We start from the raw sequence: 22,324 nt of genomic DNA, 5'->3' as shown, positions 1-22,324 counted from the left end.
CTTTTTCAGCCTATTTAATTAAGGTGAAGTTTCTTTTAATAGACCTGAGAACTACTCAATCTAAATTCCTAGTTCTATTATCCCCCTGAAAGATGTAAAACATTCCTCGAGATAAAGACATTCTTGTATCCCAACAAAATAAAGAGATAGTGTTGTTTTGTTTTTTCTGTCCAGTGTAATTTAAAGCCAGAATAAGCCCATTCTACAGTTTGAGGATGGCTCACCTGGAAGTGTCCAGATCCTTGAACAGAAAATACCAAGTAAACCATGCTGCTTTCCCAAAAGGCTCGATTTAGCTTTCGCTCATTACTTGGGGTGGTAGACCAGATACCCTTCTGCTGAGAAATTTCAAGGTTTCTCAGATTGCTACTCTTCATTATGAAGTACCGAACTGGCATGTTTGGTCTTGGTGAAGGAGATTTTGAGCCCTATAAAAGAATGCACAAGTTCCTGGAACATAATTTGACCTTTCAAAAGTAGTAGACTCCATTAAATAACATCTTCAAAAAATGAAATAACATATTCATAAACCAAGACATTTAAAAATGCAAACAGCTCAGTCATGCCTGAAAACTGATACAAGTGTCAACCAAAACGATTTTTTTTTTTTTTTTTTTTGAGACAGGTTTTCACTATGCAGTTCAGGCTGGCCTTCAACTCACTTTGCAGCCCAGGCTGGCCTCGAACTCACAGCAGTTCTCCTGCCTAAGCCTCCTGAGTGTTGAGATTAAAGGTGTACACTCTCATACCCAGCTAAAGTTAAATTTAGAACTAAAAATCACTACTCATTTTTAAAGCATTCAAAATACCAAAAAAAGATCCTAGGTTATCGATTTTGATTTGATTTCCAATAAATTATCAGAAAAAATTTTAATCAACTTTTAAATTCTGAAAACAAAACTAAAATTGTTCCAGCTTACTGCCTGGAAACAATTTCTAGATGACAAAAAAAGAGACAATCCAGTAGTCTCAGTGAGTTACAAAGACAGAGACAGCAGTGAAGAGACTAAGGTAGCTACAAGTTTGCATGGCCATGTACTGGATAAAAAGGCACTGCATAGAGAGCTCTGGAGGAAATGCAGAGAGGTCCCCGCTGAGCCCAAACGAGCAAGCAACAGAATGTACTGAGTCTAGGAAAGATCTAAAGGAGAGCTACTACGCCATCATGAGAACTCACGTTTGCCTGCAAATATTTCATACTATTCTCAGAAAGAATAGAGACTTTGTAATACTTACGGCATTAGCCCACAGAAGGCTCATACCTTAGTATTAAAGTTAAATTAATGCCAAAACAAAAATTACTCTGGACTTATTCTAACACTACTTGCAATCATACCTCTTAAAGATTAAACTGGTTACTAATGAACTATACAACAGAACAAAGCCTAACATTAAGGGAATATAATTACTTAACAATCAGATAGGTTTATAAGAAATGGAGAAAAAAGTGAATATATTTTATTGCCATGAAAAAAGAAATCAAGACAAGCCACTTCATAAATGGCAGATTTAGAAAACAAGAGGACTAAAGCAGCTATCAAAAATATGTTTATAATGCTTAGGAAGGTACAGGAATACATGAACATAATGTAAAGAAAAAAAATTTTTGTAGATTTCAAGGTAATTACTGCAGGTAAAAACATAATATTTGAAAACACATTAGAAAGAATGAACTACATGAGACACTAAAAATATCAGTGAACACAAAGACATAGCCAGCAGATCCCAAAATATCCATCAAAAGACTCTAGAAAAACCAAATTCAGTAATGTAGCAGAATACAAAACCAACACACACATACACACATGTAAAAAAAAAAAAAAAAAAAAAAAAAACCAGTAGTATTCTTGCACACTGATAATGAACTCACTGAGAAAAAATTAGGGAAAAAAAATACCATGTACAATATCACCATGAAAATTTAAATACTTTGGAATTGGGCCAGGGGTTAGCTCACCGGGTAAGTGCCTGATTCGCAAACACGAAGATGTGAGTTTGGTTCTGGGTACAAAAAAAAAAAAAAAAAAAAAACCTTTAGAATTAACCTTAGAAAGTAAAAGATGCCTACAGTGAAAACCATAGTACCCTGAAAAAGGAAATTGAAGAGGAAGGACATCAGAAACTAGAACAGTATCTCCTGTTCCTGTATAGATAAAACCAATACAGTCCAAAACAGCCATACTTCCTAAACTGTTGTACAGATTTAACACAATACCAATCAAAATACCAATAATATTCTTCACCAAACTGGAAAAAACAATCCTAAAATTCATATGGAACCAGAAAAGACCCAAAACAGCAAGTGCAATCCTAGGTAAAAAAGAGCAAAGCAGGAGGGATTACAACCCTGGGCTTGAAGTTATATTACGAAGCTACTATGATTTAAAACAGCATGACACTGGGAACAGTGGCACACACCTGTAATCCCATCATTCAGGAGGCTGAGCAGAAGATCACCACAAGTTCAAGGCCAGCCTGGGCTACACACTGAGTTCAAGGCCAGCCTGAACTACATAACAAGACCCTGTCTCAAAAAAAATCCAAGAGAAAAAAAAAAAAAAAAAACAGCATGATACTGGCACAAAAAGTAGACACAAGGATCAATGAAACAGAATACAGGATGCAAAAACAACCTCCAGTACATTCAACCATTTGATCTTTGACAAAGGGCCCAAAAAACATACATTGGAGAGAGGAAAAATAAGACTTTAATAAATGATATTAGGAAAACTGGATATCCACATACAGAAGATTGAATCTACATCCTTATATCTCATCATGTACTGACTAAAATCATAATAGATCAAAGTTAAACTAGAAATACTTAACCTACTGAAAGAAAAAATAGGTAAAAACTCTTAAAATCATAGGTGTAGGCAAGGACTTTCTGAACAGACACCAGCTGCACAGGAAATAGTTCCAACAAATGTGATCATATCAAATTAAAAGCATGCCTACACAGCAAAAGAATCAACAGAGTAACAGAGTAAAAAGACAACCTATAGAATGGTAAAAAGGTTTTGCCAGTAATTCCTTAGACAGAGGACACATATCTAGAATATACACAGAACTAAAAAAAAATTTTTTTAAAAAGAGCCCCCAAAATAAAAGACCCAATCAAAAAATGGGCAAGTAAAATGAACAGACATTTCACAAAAGTATAAATGGCTAATACATACACGAAATGCTAGAAATGCTCAACATCACTGACCATCACAGAAATGCAAATTAAAACAACACTGACATTTCATTTTAGCTAAAAAGCATGGCCATCATTAAGAAATCAAATACTTTGTTTAGAGGTTGCAGGGGGAAAAAGGAACCATTCTACACTGTTATGTTAGCGGCAAGGTAAACTAATATAATCACTGTGGAAATCAGTATGCCGATATCTTAAAAACTAAAACTAAGGGGCTGGGGATTTAGCTCAGCGGCATAAGCGCCTGCCTTGCAAACAGGCAGTCGTGAGTTAGATCCCTGGTACGGATAAAAAGGAAAAAGATAAAAAAAAAAACAAACAAACAAACTAAAACTAGAAATTCCATTTGACCCACTATTCTCCTAGATATCTTCCTAAAAGAGGTCACTATTGGCATAGCCTTGAAGGTTACATCTCCCCTTCCTTTGCTCTTCTCTTGCATCTGTTTCCTGTCCACCACGCCCCTCTGCTGGTTTGTCCTGCCTTGGAGCCTGCCAACTGTGAACAACTCCTCCCTTAAACTGCAGATGTCAGGTGTTTTGTTCTAGGAATGAGAAAATGACTAAAACAATACTAAACAATATGGATGAATTTCAGAAGCATTACATTAAATGAAAATAGCCAGACACAAGAAGCTACCTTCAAATGGTTACACTTATAGAAAATTCTAGAAAAGGTAAAACTCTAGGGACAATAGAGTGTAACAGTGGTCACCAGGAACTATGGCAATGGAACTGTTCTGTATATGACTGTGGTATAGTTACACAATTATATACATTGTCAAAACATAATAAATTGTAGTTTAAACTGGCAGAGCTTATTATCTTTAAATTAAAACTTAATAGACATGTTTAAAAATAAACCAAACCTCTCAAAACCTAGGAATGCAAATGTACTAAAATATTTCCTTTTATTTAACAAAACTGCTATAGAAGATATTTTCATGTAGCTAAATAACCCCTATTCAAATATTTATTCAAGTACTTATACTGCAGAAAAATAAAAGTAAACACACTTGTTACAGTTTGTACCTTGGTGTCCCCCCTCCATTTGGTCATGGAGGCAGCAAAGTCTAGGGCTTGTGATTGGTTTGTTGACTAGTGCTGGGATAGGTGGTTTGAGTGCTGCACCTAACAAAGAGCAGGCAGCTGGCAATGTAAGGGAGGAAAGAAGGTGTGTTTTCTCCCTTTTGCTCTTTTTTGCTCTTGTCACTTGTGGTCACCATGAACAGTTACCCCTTAGCCATGTCACCCCACTTTGGAGCCAGCTGAGTATGGACTGAAACCTCCAAAAACTGTAAGCTAAATAACCCTTTCATTTCTTCATTTTGATGTCAGGCATTTTGTCTCAGCAATGAGAGAAAAGTAACCAGGGTAACATTGAATATATAAAGTAATTCACATGACAAATTCCTTAAAAGATACATTGTTTTCAATTCCACTATCAACATCTTCAACCTCTGTAATCTCAAACTGTCTTCTATATCTTATTTTTGTAGTTTTTGTATTTTAAGAAGCACTGAATTACAGAAATTAACAATTAAAAGAAACTAATGTTTTAAATTCTGAAAATACAAGTCAAAATTAATTTAGGATAACTTGTTATTTAACCAAAAAAATTCTAAAGAAGTGAACAGTGTCATTTCTGAATAATACATTACTTTAAAATATCCCAAGAAGGTAATAATTACAAGTGTTTGCAAACAGAAAAGAACTGAAATATTTACTCCAAATGCCTCCAGTTTTCCAGCTTGAATTTATGTATAGAACAGAGGCAGAGTACAAGTTTTTATACTGCTGCTTAACATTTTCATAACAAGCCATAATTCACATGTCCTGCAGTCAGGTGGCACCGAACCACCACCAGTGGTTCATACATAGCTGTCCCATCAGGTGGTATAAGCTGCCCAATGGGAGTCAAGCACATGCTGGTATAAGCCAGCAAGAACATATTAAATATGTAACATTAGATGTGCCACAAATTTCTTACTACCTCTACTTTTAGGTACTCTACCTTTCCTGAGGATGGAGGAGAAGGACTAGCACAAGGACTTGGGTAACTACTGCTATCTGTAGATTTTACAGAAGATTGATCTGATCGGTCATCTGTGCTTCGTTTAGGATGTAAAATTCCTCTATCTTTGTATTTCTGAGGTGGATGCAATGCCGCAGATGGAGATTTCATCAATACTCTTGAACAAGAAGAAGGAAATAAATATCAATTATCTGCAAGTTTAGACTACAAAGCAGATATTATTTCAGTCTAGAGTGTCAATAACATGATGTATGGCATACTATTTTTTTGGCATAGTATTTTTAAAGGGAACTTAATTTTCCAAGTATATTTAAAAATTAAGAACCAAGTATGGTGGCCTATGCCTATAATTCCAGCACCCTGGGAGACTGAAGCAAGACGAACACAGGTTGCAGTCCAGCCTGGACAACTTACTGACCCAATCAAAAAATAAAAAGTACAAGAATAAATAAATAAGGCTGTGGAGGGCCAGTGATATAGGTCAGAGGCACAGCACCTGCCTGACAAGTGTGAGGTCATGAGTTCAATCCCCAGTACCCCAAAAAAAAAAGGTTGTGGAGATAGTCTAATGCAAAGCTCCTAAAGTCAAGCTCAGTGCTAAAAAATATTTTTAAATAAAAAAAAATATTTTCTAGGGTGGTTGTACTTTATATTATATATTTTATGAAGATTTAGAAAAGAGACACTCAATGGCTCCAAATATAAGGAAATAAGTAGATGTCAATTTAATCATTATACCTTGTATAAACAAACATACTGAAACTTTATGCCATAAATACATGCCATTATATCAATTTAAAAGGAAAAAAAGCTTGATACATACATACATATATACATCTTCCTAATGGTTCTCATTCTATTACTAATCAAAGAACTCCACACTTAATTTATTAATATTATTAAAAGGCTAATAATGAATGTAATAATTCTTATCTTACTACTCAGGTAAGAGAATGAAGAGTAGCAGACTATGATTCCAAAAACTGCAAAAGACTGATAGTAACAGATTTTAAAAATACATTTTTAAAAAGCCAGGCATTGGCAGCTCACACCTGTAATCTCAGCACTTGGGACACTGAGGCAGGAGGCTCGCTGTAAGATACCAGCCTAGGCTACAAAGTGAGTTCAATGGCAGCTTGAACTGCATAGTGAAACCCTGTCTCAAAAAGATGAAACCCTGTCTCAAAAAGACAAAACATTTTTATAATAATCTGTTTCTAAGGTATAACTGATATGACAGCATATAAATATGTTTAACTTATATTTTCCCATTTTTCTATTCATGTATTTCTGTGTGTGTGTGTGTGTGTGTGTGTGTGTGTGTGTGTGATTCTCCTGTCTCAGTTTCCTCAGTGCTAGGATTACAGGTATATGCCACTACATCCAGTTTGCTTTTATCAAGAAAAAAAGATTTCTAAAAATATGCATTTATACAAACACACATATGTTATGGATCTAACAGATTTTTTTATATAAACACATAACAACGTTTATGGAAATAGCTCCCACATTCTAATAACCAAAACTTTAAAAAACATTAGAACAATAGTTTTAAAGAGTTAAAGAGTATATAAATAGAAAATGTACTTGGTAGTCTTTCTCTCAGTAGTGTCCAGGCCAGACAGTAACATTCAAGAACATACATTATAACCTTTCTTAAAAAACTAGCTGAGTTATTTCCTAAAGAACTGAGAAACCAGTATGTTTTTATTCTTCTTTTAAAATGAAATCAACTGACATACCTACCAAGGCTTTTGCTTCTATAGTATGCAAACTGATGAAAAGAAGGTGCTAAAAACCCTATCTCTTCTTCTAAGTATCACACTCCTACCTCAGCCTCCCAGATTGCTAGAATTATAGGCATGTGCCACAAAGTCAGGCTGAAATCATATTACTATTGAGATTTTTTACTGATATTGTCCAAACTAGTTTCAAGGATAAGAATATTAACCTTGGCATGAATTCCAATGTGGTTTAAATGGTTTTTAACTGATACAAAATAATTTAAAATGCTTTCATGACCAGAAATATTTTAAATTCACTGCCAATGACTCATTATAAACATACTATTAAAATACATTGTTTACATAAATATCTCATAGTAAGAATCTTAATCATATAATAAGAATTTGGCTAAATTGTAATAGGAATATTACCACATGACAGTAAATTAGGGCCTCCCTTGCAAAAATTTTAACTCTGTGCAAGAAAGGTCTTACACTCTTTTGTTCACTGTTCTACTTCTCACACTAAGAATGGACATTTAAAGTGCCAAGAACGAATGAAGTACTTTTCTGTAAGAATCTTAGTCAAAACCCCAAGCTTTGTCAGAACCCTGTTCTTCAAAGATAGCCATAGCCAGTTCTTCTCAGTGCACGTATCTAGGAAAAATGTCACTTGACATGTATGAAGTAAAGTATAACATTTTAAAATGTGCGATCTCACAGAAAATCTGCTATCTAAAAGATCTTAAATCTATAAGTCCTAAAAATGAAACATTTTCAGTTTACCTACAAAGAAGGGCCTTACTAATTCATAAATACATACTAGTATCTTAAAATCCTTCATATTGTCTTTTTTTTTTTTTTTTTTTTTTGTCTTTTTCCTTTTTTTTTTATTGGTACTGGGGATCGAACTCACGACTGCCTGCTTGCAAGGCAGGCGCTTATGCCGCTGAGCTAAATCCCCAGCCCCTTTCATATTGTCTTAACTTGTAAGAATTATATGTTACAAATAAGGAATAATTTTATGATAATTTTTATGTACCCCAGATTATGAAATTATTAAATATCATATATAATTCTCCTGAAGAAAATCTCTCCCATTTATAATTTACCTTTCTGCAGTAGCAGACTCATCAGAAAATTCACAATCTGCTGCACTTTTCCTACTATTATTTGCCTTCCAAGATGATGCCAATGGAAGTTCTTCTGAAGACATAGGCCGTGGCCTTTGGCCAATCCCAGATGGTTGCTGTAAACCTGCCGATTGTTCTTCAGTGCTTAAAACAGCTATAATTGCTCTTATGGTAGCTTCATCAACTTGAGACCAAGGTTTAGATGGAGCTCTCATTCGACGTAAAAATAAGCTGTGCCACTTCTGCCTGAGTTGCAGCAATAAACTGGCTGCCTGTTCAAACAGATAAAGCACAATGTAATTACATATGAGACATACTTATTTGTCAGTTAAGATGTACAACTATTTCCAAACATCACAGTTTACATTTAATATAATTTATTACAAATTTCTTTCATTTTTTTATGAATGAAATTTCTTTTTTATCATAGTCTAGATTCTAGAGACACAAAAAGAGAAGTCTAACAAGGCCAACAGTCAACATTGGTTGTGTAGAAAATATGACTAATATTCAAAGGGCAGCAGCAAGCTAAATAAAGAAAAATATGTTTAGCAGTTATATTCAAATTGTACTGTCTGCACAGCACCCAAATGATGATGTCCAGAACACATCTGGATTCACAGAAAGACCTAAGCCAAAGATATAAACGTGGGAGTGATGAGTGCATATATACTAAAGCTACAAATAGAGATAAGGTTCCCAGGAATTGTACCGCGAGTAAGAAGAGAGCAAGGCATAGAGAACAAGTGAATACAAATTTAAAGCACAAACACACACGTAAGAATTAGAGAAACAACCTAAGAAGGAATGAATATATGAAAATTAAAAAGCGTAAATATAAATATCACAGTAACTAACGACAAAGAAGAAGAGGCAGGAATGAAGAGAAAAAAGTGGGGAAGAGCAGAATTACTAAAAGGAGGTAAGTATCAGAGAGAATCAAACATTAGGGGCAATCAAGGACAGAGTTGCCTTGACAACATGGAGTAGAGAACACAGGCAACCTTACCCAGGACAATTTCAGTGAAATAAAGGGCTGAGAATGGAAAAGACTGCAACAGGCTATAATAATGAGACAAATGGATGATTAACAAAAAAGTAAACCTATCCAGTGCTGACTACTGACAGTTTAGTTCTCACCTACCCATGGCTATAGAATGATTTTGTGAAGCACATGGAAATTTTAATTTGAAAAAAAAGTCTTTATCCTTCCCAATTCAGAAATGTATGAAAAGAGAAAACAAAATGAATTTGTCTTTCTCTCAAAAACAGAATTACACACATTAAAGAGTTCTCATGTACCTGATATTCAGTATTTTTGGGTACTTATTTTATATATGCAGAAATACTCATATGTTACTGCTATCATTGCAGGGTTCGTTTACTCTCAAAATTCATGTTGAACTTAATGCCCATGGAACAATATTTGGAGGTATAACACTGGGGAGATGACTGGGATTACATTCCTTATAAAGGGCTCCTGGGCAGGAATTCATGCCTCATACTTCTGACTTGTAAGGATGCAGAGTTCATCCTCTGTAAAGAATAGAAGGCTCAAGATGCCACCTTGAAAGCAGAATGACCTCACTCGCAGCTGGACCTGGACTTCCCAGCCTCTAGAACTGTGAAAGCTCTGTAACCGAGTCTGTGGCATTCTGCTACAATGTGAACTAAAACAATAATCATGCATTAAATACTGAGCCACACCTCCGTTTTTCAAGTCCTCTGCTGGAAAAAAGAAACCAACACAACAGAACATGCGTGAGGATCTTATGAAAACTGAGAAAAGCTGTATTCTCCAATATTAAAGACTCTGAATTAAAGATAACAATTCTATTATGCTGCATATCAATCCATACTGAATTTTAAAAAAGCTTACCAGTGTTTTCGTTCCTGCCCTGGCTACCTCCAAGTCCTTAACTGATTCCAAATGTTCACCTGTCATGATCGTTTTGACTTTGAGGAAGAGCCAGAAGTTGCTTCTTACCAGATCCACTGTAATGTTTTTATGAGGCTGCCTTTCCATTGGATAGCACTAGGCAACATCATTTACTATATTTCCGATCATACTGCATAAAGATATTCACAAAAGAGAACTTCTACAACTGCTTTGAGAAGTGGCAAATATGATAGGATAAGTATATTCAAAGAGGATTAATGGCAATATGTATTTTACTGTAATGTATTTTTATCTTTTTTTGATTACCCCTTCTATTTCCTATTAAAAAGAAACTTACCTCTGGCTCTAGCTTAAAATTGAGCCACTCGTCAAGCTTCAAAGCTGCCAAATTAGCAGTAGTTCTGTCCTCCATTTCACTGTCACTACTGTCATTGGGAATGCCATCCGCTGTCCCAAAACATATTGAAAGAATGTTACTTGTACTATCTTACACCATAGCAAAACAGTAAGCAGAAAAGACACTCTTTGGACACATAAACCCTTCTGACATACTACAATTTGTGTGAGTTCCACAAATAAAGTAGACAATTATCAATATTTAAAAGAAGAAAATTAATACATTTTAAAGACTACGATCTCTAATCACAATGCAACCAAACAAGAACAAGAATTAAAAACAAATACAACAGAATGAAAAAGAAGAGAAAATACAGAGAGTGCTCAAAACAACACTTAACATAAAGGTTTTAACTTGAAACACTACACTTTAGAAAAATATCTTAAAACTCAATTGAATACCAGAAGAGGAAAACAGAAACTGATGAATTAGAGATAAAACAGTAATACCAGTTAATCTAGTTCTTTGAAAAGATTTAAGGGATAAGCCTCTGTAAATTTAACAAAAGAAGCAAGCATAAATCTACCACCAAAATTAAGTGAGATAAAATTATAAAAGATGTCCTTAACAAAACCAATAAATTCAGAACACCTAATCTCTGAAACTTTCTAGGAACCAAATGACAACTTTATTTAATAAGGCAAATCTGAACCTTACCCTGAAACATTTTAACACCTAAAACATAGGTATCTCAATACATACAAGCACATACTGCAAAATCCTACACTTCACCTTCAACAATAAACAATACAGTTGTAAATAACATGCTAGAAAAATATTCAATAGTAATATAAATCCTATTAAAACTATTCAAACAAAAATTATTGTTAAAAACTCCACTACTACTATTAAAACTATTCAAACAAAAGTTAACATTATATCAATGGCACAACTTTAGAATTTAAACCTTTGTAATCCCACAAGACAAAGTGGACTACTTAATAAGTTTCTCAAAATATGGAAATATATTGAAAAAAAAAAGAAGAAAAAAAAGGCTAGTAGCAAATACTTCATTAATTTCACAAACAGAAAAATCTAATGGATATGTAAGGGTTTAATGAAGTAATTGAATTTTTGTAAAAATATGTCAATGATAGTCATCATCTTCCTATTAAGTACAATCACCAGCATATATATTCATCAAAACAGTAAAAACAAAATATCTTTTAAAATGTCCATTTTTTTGTAAGTGTTACCAGAAACAAACATATGGCTAAACTAAAGACAAGATATGAATAAGTAAAATACACTAAAGCACTTGGAAGCAAACACTAAAATTCCAAAAGTACTGTTGTTTTCCGAAAGGAACACAAGAAAATGATAACTGAAAGTTTATTATTAATAAAGGTACAAAAATCAAAATATGGAAGACTAAAGTAAATGAGATTGTATTAAATATGATAGAAAAAAAGCTAATGTCCTTAAAATCTTAAAATTACCATGCAAAAATCAATAGCATCCAATTAAGCAAATGGGGAAAAGATGAAATAAGCAACTCCACTAAAGGAAAATAAGCTAATGAATGGAGAATTCATTCTTTTTTTGACAATAGAGTTAAAAATGCAAATGAAAGAAATCTTGACTTATTTTTAAATAGATTTCATTTTTAAAAGATCCAATAATAGTATAATTAACAAGAAAAGTCATTCTTATTGGCTCTAATATTGTTTACAAAGGAAAAATAAATACTCACATAACTTTATCAAGTATGAAATTTTAACCCAAGGAAAATAATAAATGAAAAAATGCACAGATGAAGATGTCAGTGTATTAGGACCTCTACCTTGTCTACATGCTCATTACTTATCTACCATGCTATTTCTATTTTCTCCATAAAAACTCCTGCCATCACTCCACTAAAAGTGCCGTTGTCTTTGAGGTCATCAGTGACTACCATATTGTCAAATACAAGTTACAATTTTCAGTTCACATCTTTTTTTGACTTCTCAAAGTAATAGTTAACAGACCTGATGCTCCTTTCTTGATATATATTTGCCTCCAACACCACTCTTTCTTCCTTTATTCTATACATTCTCTTTAGGAAATCCATTCTCATGGCTTTAAATATCATTTACAACCTGCCTAATGACTTCCAAACTTTTATTGTGCAGGTCTCTTCCCTGTTATGCATATCAAACTGCTTTGTTAAAAAAAAAAAAAAAAAGGATGTCTTGACCATATCAAACTTAACCTAACAAAACAGAATTCTTGGCTTTTCCCTTACAAAACTTGCTTCTCCCATTTTTCTGTCTCTCAAATAAGCGGCAAAAATATTCAGCAAGCTAGTCAAATCCAAAACCTGAAGAGTCATCATAATTGACTCCTCCTTTTCCCTTACTAGTCATATTCAACCCAGCAGTTCCTAGCACCTCCAAATAATTGTGAGTCTAGTTATCTTATATTAGGTGCCACTACCCTTGTTCTAAGCTATCATCCATCTTATGATCACTTCAAAAAACCTACTACCTGTGTCTACTCTTCCATTCTTGTCCTCTAAACAACCCCTACCTTCAGAAAAAAATTATCTTTTCCAATAAAAATCATATGTCACTCACCTCCTTACTAAAAATCTTTTAACAGCTTCCCTTGAACTGGCTATGGCCTCCAAATTCACTAGTTCTGTTCCACTGTCTCTCACTGCTCTCTGCCAGTGATGAATGTACACCAGTCACACAGCATTTCTGTCAGTCTGCAGATCACTTTCTAGTGTAGGGTCCTACAGCTTTCCACCTCCTCTATATGTAGGGTATTTTTGCTTTTTCACAAGAGCAGCTAGCTGCTTCTCCTACTTCAGTTCTCAGTTTAAGTCTCATCTCCTCATAGTAACTTATTTAGGCTTTCTAAAGTAGGTACCCCTAAAGCAATCCTCTTTTTATTTCCCTGATAACATCATGAGGATTAGCTATTTATACTGCCTACTGCCAAGAGTGTGTCAAGTGCCAGACACAGAAGCATGCTGTTTCTATTACACTTTCAGTGCTTACCACAGTATCTGACAAATATTTATTGAGTAGCCAAAAATTCAAAGCCATATGTCCAAGTATAAAAAAAAAAAATGCATTACACCACTTTGAAATGACAACGCTGTACAGCAACTAAAACACTAAAAATGTTTTAAATAATCTAATATAATAAAGAGTAGAATATAAGAGTATGAGGGAAACTATGTAAACAAGTAGAAAAATACAGTATTAAAAAAGTGCAGGCTGGGGATTTAGCTCAGCGGCATAAGCACCTGCCTTGCAAGCAGGCAGTCGTGAGTTCGATCCCTGGTACCGATAAAAACGAAAAAGACAAAAAAAAAAAAAAAAAAAAAAGTGCATTACTAGTGACTATTACTCTTTTTAAAAATTACCTTTCTGTCAAATTATCATTTGAATTCAAACTTCTTCCATCAAGATTAGAAATGTACAAATTGATGCTACTTTACCTTAGAAATTAATTTCAAGAAAAGTGTTAAAACTTAGTATTTCCTAATCATCTTACTATATCAAAAGTAAATTATGATAAAAACTTCACAATTATTATTTTGGTTTACAACATCTTTTATTTCACTTATAATACATTTACCTCTAAAGGATGAAGGTTCCTGAAGAGCATTACTTGCCAACCTCGCTGGCCCACAGAACACCAAAACAGTAACAGGTGTGACTGCTGAACAACATCTAATATTAGCTATTCTATAGGCTCTGGTCATCTCATCATAAATAAGCCAATCAGTGGGCAATGCCTGAATTGCTGCAGCTTGACCATTGGCTGGAGGAATCTGTTAGGAAAATAAATTGAAAAATTGTAAACTTTATTTATCATGGAACTTTTTAGGAATACATTTAAAATGCAAAAAAGACCTTGATTAAATAGTTTAGCAAAAAAACTAAAGTCACTGTTCACATAATTTGTGTAAAAGTCTTTATTAGCCCTCCAAAGTTATCTCTTCTATCGTAAGATTCAACAAAATGTTCCAATATGTAATTATATATATAATTTCTTAAAGCAGGTAGATATTCAGAATGTTTTTCATTGATCATCAACTATCTAAATTAGTTTTATCTCAAGGTCTAATAACATCAAAACTGATTTACCGGGCTGGGGATTTAGCTCAGCGGCATAAGCACCTGCCTTGCAAGCAGGCAGTCATGAGTTCGATCCCTGGTACCGATAAAAAGGAAAAAGACAAAAAAAAAAAAAAGAAGGAAAGAAAAGAAAACTGATTTACCTTTTTATACTGAGGCTGACTGAGAACTGAAGTAGGATGAAATCGTACTTTTTTCTCCTTTGGCCCCGTCAATACTACATTCTCTCTGTCCACATGGACCAAATTAGGATACATGCCTGCCACCAATGCAGCTTTTACAACAGCCCAGTTCTCAGAATTTGTGTTAACATCTCGAATGTCACCACCTCCTCTAGCTCTTACAAAACCTAGAGAATGTAAGGGGGAGAAAAAGAAAAAAGGGAGAAAGAGGGGATGGGGAAGATCAAAGTATATTATATGCATGTATAAATATGACAATAAAAAACTCGAATCTGTAGAAAAATATGCACACATGGAAAAACCGGAGACGTAAAAATTTTTCTACCATTCAAAAGATATTTTAAAATTTGTGTATTTAAAAAAATGTATGCTCCATGTAAGTTTAATTCTTTTCAGATTCTACAATTAACAAAATCTGTTCTGGAAAGTCTAAACTACAAAACCAATATAAGAAAAGTTTTAGATCTGCCCAGGATAGATTAGTAAAGAATTTATGGGGGCTTAGAAATTTTTAAAAATGCACATTCTTAAAAGTCACCTGCTAGCAGAAACATGCTAAGGTCACAACTGGAAATCCAATCATTCTTCTAAGAATATTAATAATGCTATGGTTATGACGGTCTAAAGGTGAAGTCAAGTAAATATAGTATATTGTATCCTGCTTGAATTTCAAAACCCATTCTTATTTTTCAATATATGAGACAACTGTAAGTACACTGACTTTTCCCTTCTATCATTCTGGCACTTTCGCTAATCTATGAATTCAGGTTCTGGTACTTTCGATAATCACAGTTATCACTTCAATGTATTACAATACTCCAAAAATAGAGGAATGGAAGAAGGTGGTGGGGCACAAGAATAGAGAAAGGGGAGAAAATGTACAAAGTGGGATAGGAAAAGAATCAAAAGAAAAAAAATGTTCAAAGAATTTTAAAAGGAAAAGACAACACTAAATCCCTTTTTTAAAAAAACTACCTTCAGGTGATTACCAGTGTTTTAATGTTTCAAAAATAGAAAAAACAGCATTTAAACAATCTATTTACATTTTTGTAATTTCAAGAGCTAAAATAATTGTTTGTTGAAGGTGATAAAACATAACTCCAAGATCTAAATTGCTCTGCAAACAAATACAAATTTTTCATTGCCAATACTATCAAAAGGATCAGCTTCTGCTCATATAATTCTCAACTGTGATTTCTGCAGTATGTTTTCTTTCAATAAGCAAAAGTTAGTACCATTTAGAAGTCTACACATCAGTTCAGGAATATAAGATACAAACATGGTAATATAAAAATAATAGCTGACACCATTTGTATTAAAAAATATAATGGATACAGAGTTTAAATACCTTCTTTAGAGGAAGACTTTACCTGATGCTCTAAGTTGACCAAGCAACTGTGTTCTCATGCCTATAATTATTTCCATGGTCGCTTGTGAAAGAAAATTCTTTTCACAAAAGGCTCGCTCCCACCCATCACTTCTTGCTTTCTGCCATGCCTATAAAACCAGAATAATTACAAGCAAGACACATTTACCAATAACTTCTTGGTGAGGCAACAGAGTAAGAATCAGTATCTTAATCTAAGTTAATTCTTATTTTAATTATCCTATAAAACATAACATTATGAGCAAACAAAATGTATCATTACTTAACTTATACTCTAGTTGTTATGACAGCCAATGAGTTTCTAAAATGCTAATTAGAACTAAGTATCAAGTGACTTAAATAACCAATACTATAAGAAGTTTTACCTTCGTAGATGCACCTGTTAATATTATCCCCAAAACTGAAAGTTTTCAAGTAAACCACTAACACTTTTGAATCTAAGAGTCTTTGCCACCTTGTAGTTCTCCACAAATAATCTGTTCATCAACCCCTTAAAACTGAGAATGAAATAATCTACATATAGTATTAAAAAGCTATTCATTGAAATGAGTTCTTTTCCTTTAGAATACAACTGAAAGACCAAAGCAATAATTTATCCCATCTGCTTTTGTAAGAGTAGGAAAAAAACAAAAATTATAAATTTTACTCCAAATTTTCTTCTGTCATTCAACTGATCTACATACGGCACATAATATATTCAACTAACAACAGTCATCCATACAATTATTTTTTAAATTTATGTATGTGTTTGAAAAATTCTATATTCCTGAAATACAGGATTTATACTTTTGGCATAAAAGACACAAAAGTTTTAAAAAATATTCATAGCCACAGCCTACATTCAAGAGAATTTAAGGATAACAAAGATGTTTATCTTTTTAAGAAATAACATTCTTCTCCATATAACCGAATTTCTAAATTATATTTCATTTCTCTTTCTTAGTCTCATTATGTTTGCTTTCCTCAATTTCTATTATCTTAAAAGTTTTAAATGATTTTTGGATTTTTGTTTTATAAAATTATGTTTTTGACACAGTCTTTGCACACAAAGAAAAGATGAACTTTTAAAAAAAATGGATATTAAATGTAATGTCATTTTCTTCCAAGCTATATAAACACATACGTGTGTATATAAACACACACACACACACACACACACGCACACACGCACGCATGCACACACACATTCCTGTATGAAGAAAATGGAAAAAACAAAGTAGAGGAAAACTGAAAATTTTAACATTATCAACAGCATGAAGATAAAACATTAATAAAATGTAACTTCACAAATAAAACAAAATTAATGGAATTTGTATTATTGCTTACTAGTGTTTTAAACTGTTACACTTGCCCCAGAAACTTGTTTAATACAACACCTTGAGAAACCAATGATAGCAATGGTACCTGGAAAGCTCTGAGAAGTGCCATGTGGTCACTAAAGGTTCCTGCAGTGAAACGTTTCCTACAAAGCATAGCAGCGCGTTTTTGAGAGGGCTGAGTAGGCAGCACAAAAGGGTCTCGGTAAGCTAGTGTGCAGGCAATCGTAAGGATAGGATCCAGACACTTTAAAACCACTGCACACAGCACCATTTTACCAAGATGTGGTTCTACTGGCAAGTCAGCCAAATGATATCCAAGCTCAGTGAGATCTTCCCATGTATCCATTGCATCGATTGTCTAAATCAAAGAACAGAGAACAGAAGTCAACATGAACAAAAATTATGCTTAATTTTAAAAGCCCAGAAGAAATACTATAAATTATGGGTCTGGTATGGTGGTATATGCCTGTAAGCCCAGCACTTGGGAGGCTGAGGCTGGAGAACAGTAAGAGTTTAAGGCCAGCCTGGGTTACATAGTAAGTTTGAGGCCAGCCTGACCTGCAAAGGGAGATCCCATCTCAAACAAGCAATCAAACAAAAATTTACTTTCATTACTATACCTCATAAAAATACTTGTTTTAAATATATATGTGTGTATACACACACACACACACACACACACACACACACACACACAGGTTTACCTATATTTACAAGAGTACTTTTCAAAGTATATGATCATACAGTTTTTGAACAATGTAAAAGTAGTTAAAACATGTTTGGTTTAAATTTCAAGTAAAAAAAGTCAAGTAAAATAAATGTTAAGACACCAACCTTAAGCATCTGTACAGCATTTCTTACAATTAAAGCTGGTGGAGGTTCAGGAGCTTTCATAAGGAAATCAGCAATGGTACAATTAATTGGTGCTAACAGTTTGGTATGTAAACAAAGTTCCTATAAATCAAAATGGTAATAATTTTTGAAAAATTGAAAAGAACACTGATTTATTTTTAAAGAAATCATGGATATTATAGATACCACAGTCTTGTAAAGTCTCAAATTAAAATGAACAGTAGAGAAAACAATGTCTTTCTATTAAACATAAGCTTGTACTTATCTGATACCAGAACCTTAATAAATATCCTCAGTCAACTCAGTGAAATTACTAATGTCTTCTCTGGCAACATCTCACAGAATTCTTACTTACAGTTAACACTCAATCACTTTTCTCCTATACACTGATTATATTTTGGAATATAACAAATTTATCTATTCAATAGATATTTAGACACTTTCTGGGTGCAAAGCACTATGCAGCAAGTTGGGGAAAAGCAAAGAACAAACAAGGGTCTGCTCTCATGGAATTTACAATGTAGTGTGGAAAAGGCCTTCTAGCTAAATATTTAATTACCTAGTTACAATTCTGCTAAGTGTTAGGGAAGATACAGAAGTCAAAGAGGTAAAAAATTTCAAAAAAAAGCAGAAGAGGGAGGCCATGGGAAACCAAAGGGAGTTTACCAGTGGAAATGACACAATATATGATGACTGAGTAGGAATGTATCATAGAAAAAAAAATCAAGAGGAAATTAGGGAGGAGGACAACACATGTTAAGACCCTTAAGGTACAAGGAAATAAGATGTACTTGAGAAACTAAAATTACTAATCTTTGTAGAGGAAAGGCAAGCAATAAAATTAGAAACACAGAAAAGGTAATTCAGACACTTGCCAAGAATTTTAGGATTTATTCCAGTATGAGAAAGGTAGCGTTTTCTGTCAACAGTGATATTTAAAATAATTCCATTCTATACAAATCTCATTTTTCTGTAAAATTCTATTCTTATAAAATGTACATATGCTTGTTTCATCATTCCTCAGAGAGACAACTTAGGACAAGGGGTCATGTGCCAGGTCACTTGCCATAAATTATGTATTCCTGAGTCACAGGATTTGTTCTGCCTAACAACCATGATCTCATCAAACTAGGCAACAGAGTTACATTTAAGGCCACGCTCCCACCAACAGAGATGCACAGTGACTGGATCAGGCTTTAGGATAAACTGCAGGAGAACACCTTTCTCTGATAGCACACCCTTTTGCAGAAATAAGGTTTGCCTTGCTGAAAGTTTTGTCACAGTCTGGGTTCTTTTATACTGTTTACAACACCAGAAAATGTGGGTCCAAGACCAGGAGAAAGACATAGGCATCTGCAGGTGGGAAATCACTTGAGGTATATGGATGTCAAAAACATGATTCTGCATCTCTTTAACAGTTTAGAAGCCAGCATTTAAACTAATACACCAAATAATCAAATTAACACACTTGTAGTAGTTTTCCCTAGAAATTAGTCTTATATGATTGTTTCATGATATCATAAAACCTATAGAAAAACAGTAAATGTCAAGAAATCTTACTGAATCCAGTCCAAAGTTACCAAGATAATTACAGCATCTCTCACTAAACTTTCAATATTATCTTTTAGACCTTAAATAATTAACTGAGAATTTTTAGAATGAATGTTATGCAACTGAAACTCTTAAAATAGTACATTAAAAAATACCCTTGTAAAGTGGCCTATAATTTCAGTCAATTCTTTAAAATTTTGAAGTCTTATGATTTTTTTACACAGAAAGAAAAAATTTTGTTTTACAGTATCCACCATCCATAATACGTAAGTGTTTGATAAGTGGTTTTATAAGTCTAAGTAGTACAAGTTAAAATTGCCCCTTAGTCTTCTTACCCACCATAAAGTATTTTAGCATTAAATTTCTACCTGTAATGGCATTCTCAGAAGTTCTGGAGTCTGAAATTCCAACATATTTTGAAATCGGAGTCTACTAAACAGACGAAAACAAATTCCAGGTCTACATCGCCCCGCTCTTAAAAACAAAATACAAAGTTAATACTCAAAAAATTTAAATTCAATCAGTTTTATCAAGCATTGTGTTCAAGGTAGTATCAATCACTGATTAGAGTTCCATAAGTCATGCATTACACATCTTCATGACATAAACATTTATCTCATTATCATAGAGAATTATGCAACTTTCCATGAAACAACAGAGAAGTATCATGAAGAGAAGCAGTCTCTTTTAAGCAGATCCATTCACTAGGTCAGCCAATGGCAGGACTAAATATGTGAAATCACAGAGAAACAAAAATACTCCCTTCTCAAATACTCCCAACGATATACCTTTCAGGTTTCCTGAATACTCGGCTTTTGCTAACATCTTTTCCCAGACCTTTAAAAGTGATGTTTCTCACAGGATAGACCTCGTTCTCTACTCTTTTACTAGCATTTCTCCTGAGGTGAATAATAAGGAAATCAGCCCTTTCTCTTGTATTATATTTATAGAATTTTTTTTATTTAGTTTCTTACATCTTAGTGTGCATATGTCTTAAATTTTAATATAATTTAACTTTTAAAAAAGCATTACAATGGTTACTTTACAAAGATTTAACATTAACATGAAAACTAACATGTTATAGAACATGAAACATGATAAATATGTAAATATATGAGAATGTTTCCATCTTACATATAATTGAATCAATGTACATTAAACATACATTACCTGCCTTTTCGTTGTATTGCACTAGCTTTTGAAATCCATACCATTTTTAACATTGTAACAAAATTCAATGCATCAAATGATTTCTGTAATATTTAAATAATTTTTATGTTAAAACACAGTAGGTCCTTACAGAGAAAAAAAGCTGGAAAAATTATCAACATATTTTAACAAGTTCAAAGACCCATCTTGATTAAATAACGGGAAAAAAGTACTGACTGAAAAATCCAGATACTGTAGTTCAAAACACTAAGTAAAAAAAAAAAAAAAAAAAAAGAAAACAAATTAGACTCAGAGGACCCATAAAATTTCCCCCTTCTGTGCTTTGCTGAACTATCTGCTATTCATAGCAGTCAGTTCTCAATCAAAAATGGGAAAACTGATCTGCTCTCTGGAGGTCATTTTCTATCATATTTTCGTTGTTATAAAGACTGAATGATCAGTGAAAGACATTTTCTGAAACACTTTCTAAGAGGCCGATCCAGAAGAGTAACAGCCACTAAACTAATCTTACTCCATAGCCAAGAATTTTAACTCTTATTTTACTTCCTGCTGAGTGAGCTACTTAAAAAGTTAGCCTATTTTGCATATTGCAAAGGAAACTATACAAGAAAAAATTACTAACTTCATATTGCCTCAAAGAATTAAAGTGAACATCTGCAGAGAAATATTTCAAAAGAATACATCCCTAACTAGAATACATACCTCAGATATTCAGAGATATGTTTTCCATTGTGTAAAGTCACTACATAGGCCAGGTGTGTGGCACATACCTGAATCCCAGTGCTCTTGGAAGATAAGGCAGAAGAATTGCAAAGTCAAGCCCAGTCTGGGCAACTTAGTAACTTAGTCAAAATAAAAAATAAAAGCCAGGCATTTGGTAATGCACATCTGCAATCCCAGCACTTGGAAGGCTGAGGCAGGAAGATTGCCCTAAGTTCAAAGCCAGCCTGAACTACACAATAAGACTCTGTCTCAAAAAAACCACAATAATAATTTAAATATAAAAGAGGTTGGTGATACACCTCAGCAGCACAGTGCCTGCCTGACAAGCACAAGGTCCTAAGTTCAATTCTCGGTACCAAAAAAAGTAAGAATAAAAATAAAATAAAATATAAAAGGATGTAGATGTAGCTCCACGAGCAGGCCCTAGGCTCAATCCCCAATATTACAAAGTTAATTAACTAAAATAACTACATAAAGCAAATAAAAATAGGTTCTCATAATACTTTAGAGAATTTTTAGAAGACACTCAATTTTTAATAAAAATGTCAGTCATGTATATAAAAATAACTTGACAGTACCTATATGTCTGAACTATGATTACTTTAGAAACAAATATACAATTTACAAATTAATTAGAAGAATTTCTAAAATACTCAAAACCTACTTCCATCCATATTTCA

The 22,324-nt window shown here is 33.5% G+C and overlaps 1 protein-coding gene across 3 annotated transcripts in view; it reads right to left on the bottom strand.

Annotated features, from left to right (window-relative positions):
- Window positions 1-22,324, bottom strand: part of Ythdc2 (YTH N6-methyladenosine RNA binding protein C2) — a 71,185-nt gene that overhangs the window by 3,680 nt on the left and 45,181 nt on the right. For 2 of the 3 annotated variants that reach the window (XM_003473272.5, XM_063230940.1), the window contains exons 17-27: window positions 20,922-21,004; window positions 20,120-20,225; window positions 18,183-18,302; window positions 17,434-17,706; window positions 16,013-16,139; window positions 14,604-14,809; window positions 13,958-14,153; window positions 10,328-10,437; window positions 8,070-8,362; window positions 5,213-5,390; window positions 225-428 (exon numbers count right to left, since the gene is read on the bottom strand). In XM_003473272.5, the coding sequence (XP_003473320.1) occupies window positions 225-428; window positions 5,213-5,390; window positions 8,070-8,362; window positions 10,328-10,437; window positions 13,958-14,153; window positions 14,604-14,809; window positions 16,013-16,139; window positions 17,434-17,706; window positions 18,183-18,302; window positions 20,120-20,225; window positions 20,922-21,004 (1,896 nt within the window). The remainder of the gene's footprint in view (window positions 1-224; window positions 429-5,212; window positions 5,391-8,069; window positions 8,363-10,327; window positions 10,438-13,957; window positions 14,154-14,603; window positions 14,810-16,012; window positions 16,140-17,433; window positions 17,707-18,182; window positions 18,303-20,119; window positions 20,226-20,921; window positions 21,005-22,324) is intronic. The other variant, XR_010041143.1, reaches the window with a different exon arrangement.

Source organism: Cavia porcellus, unplaced genomic scaffold (assembly GCF_034190915.1).
Source record: "Cavia porcellus strain 051 isolate PalLab524CR breed Dunkin Hartley unplaced genomic scaffold, mCavPor4.1 scaffold_19, whole genome shotgun sequence".
NCBI classification, from domain to species: domain Eukaryota; kingdom Metazoa; phylum Chordata; class Mammalia; order Rodentia; family Caviidae; genus Cavia; species Cavia porcellus.
The sequence above is the reverse complement of the archived record's forward strand: the minus strand, read 5'-3'. Positions and strand labels throughout refer to the sequence as shown.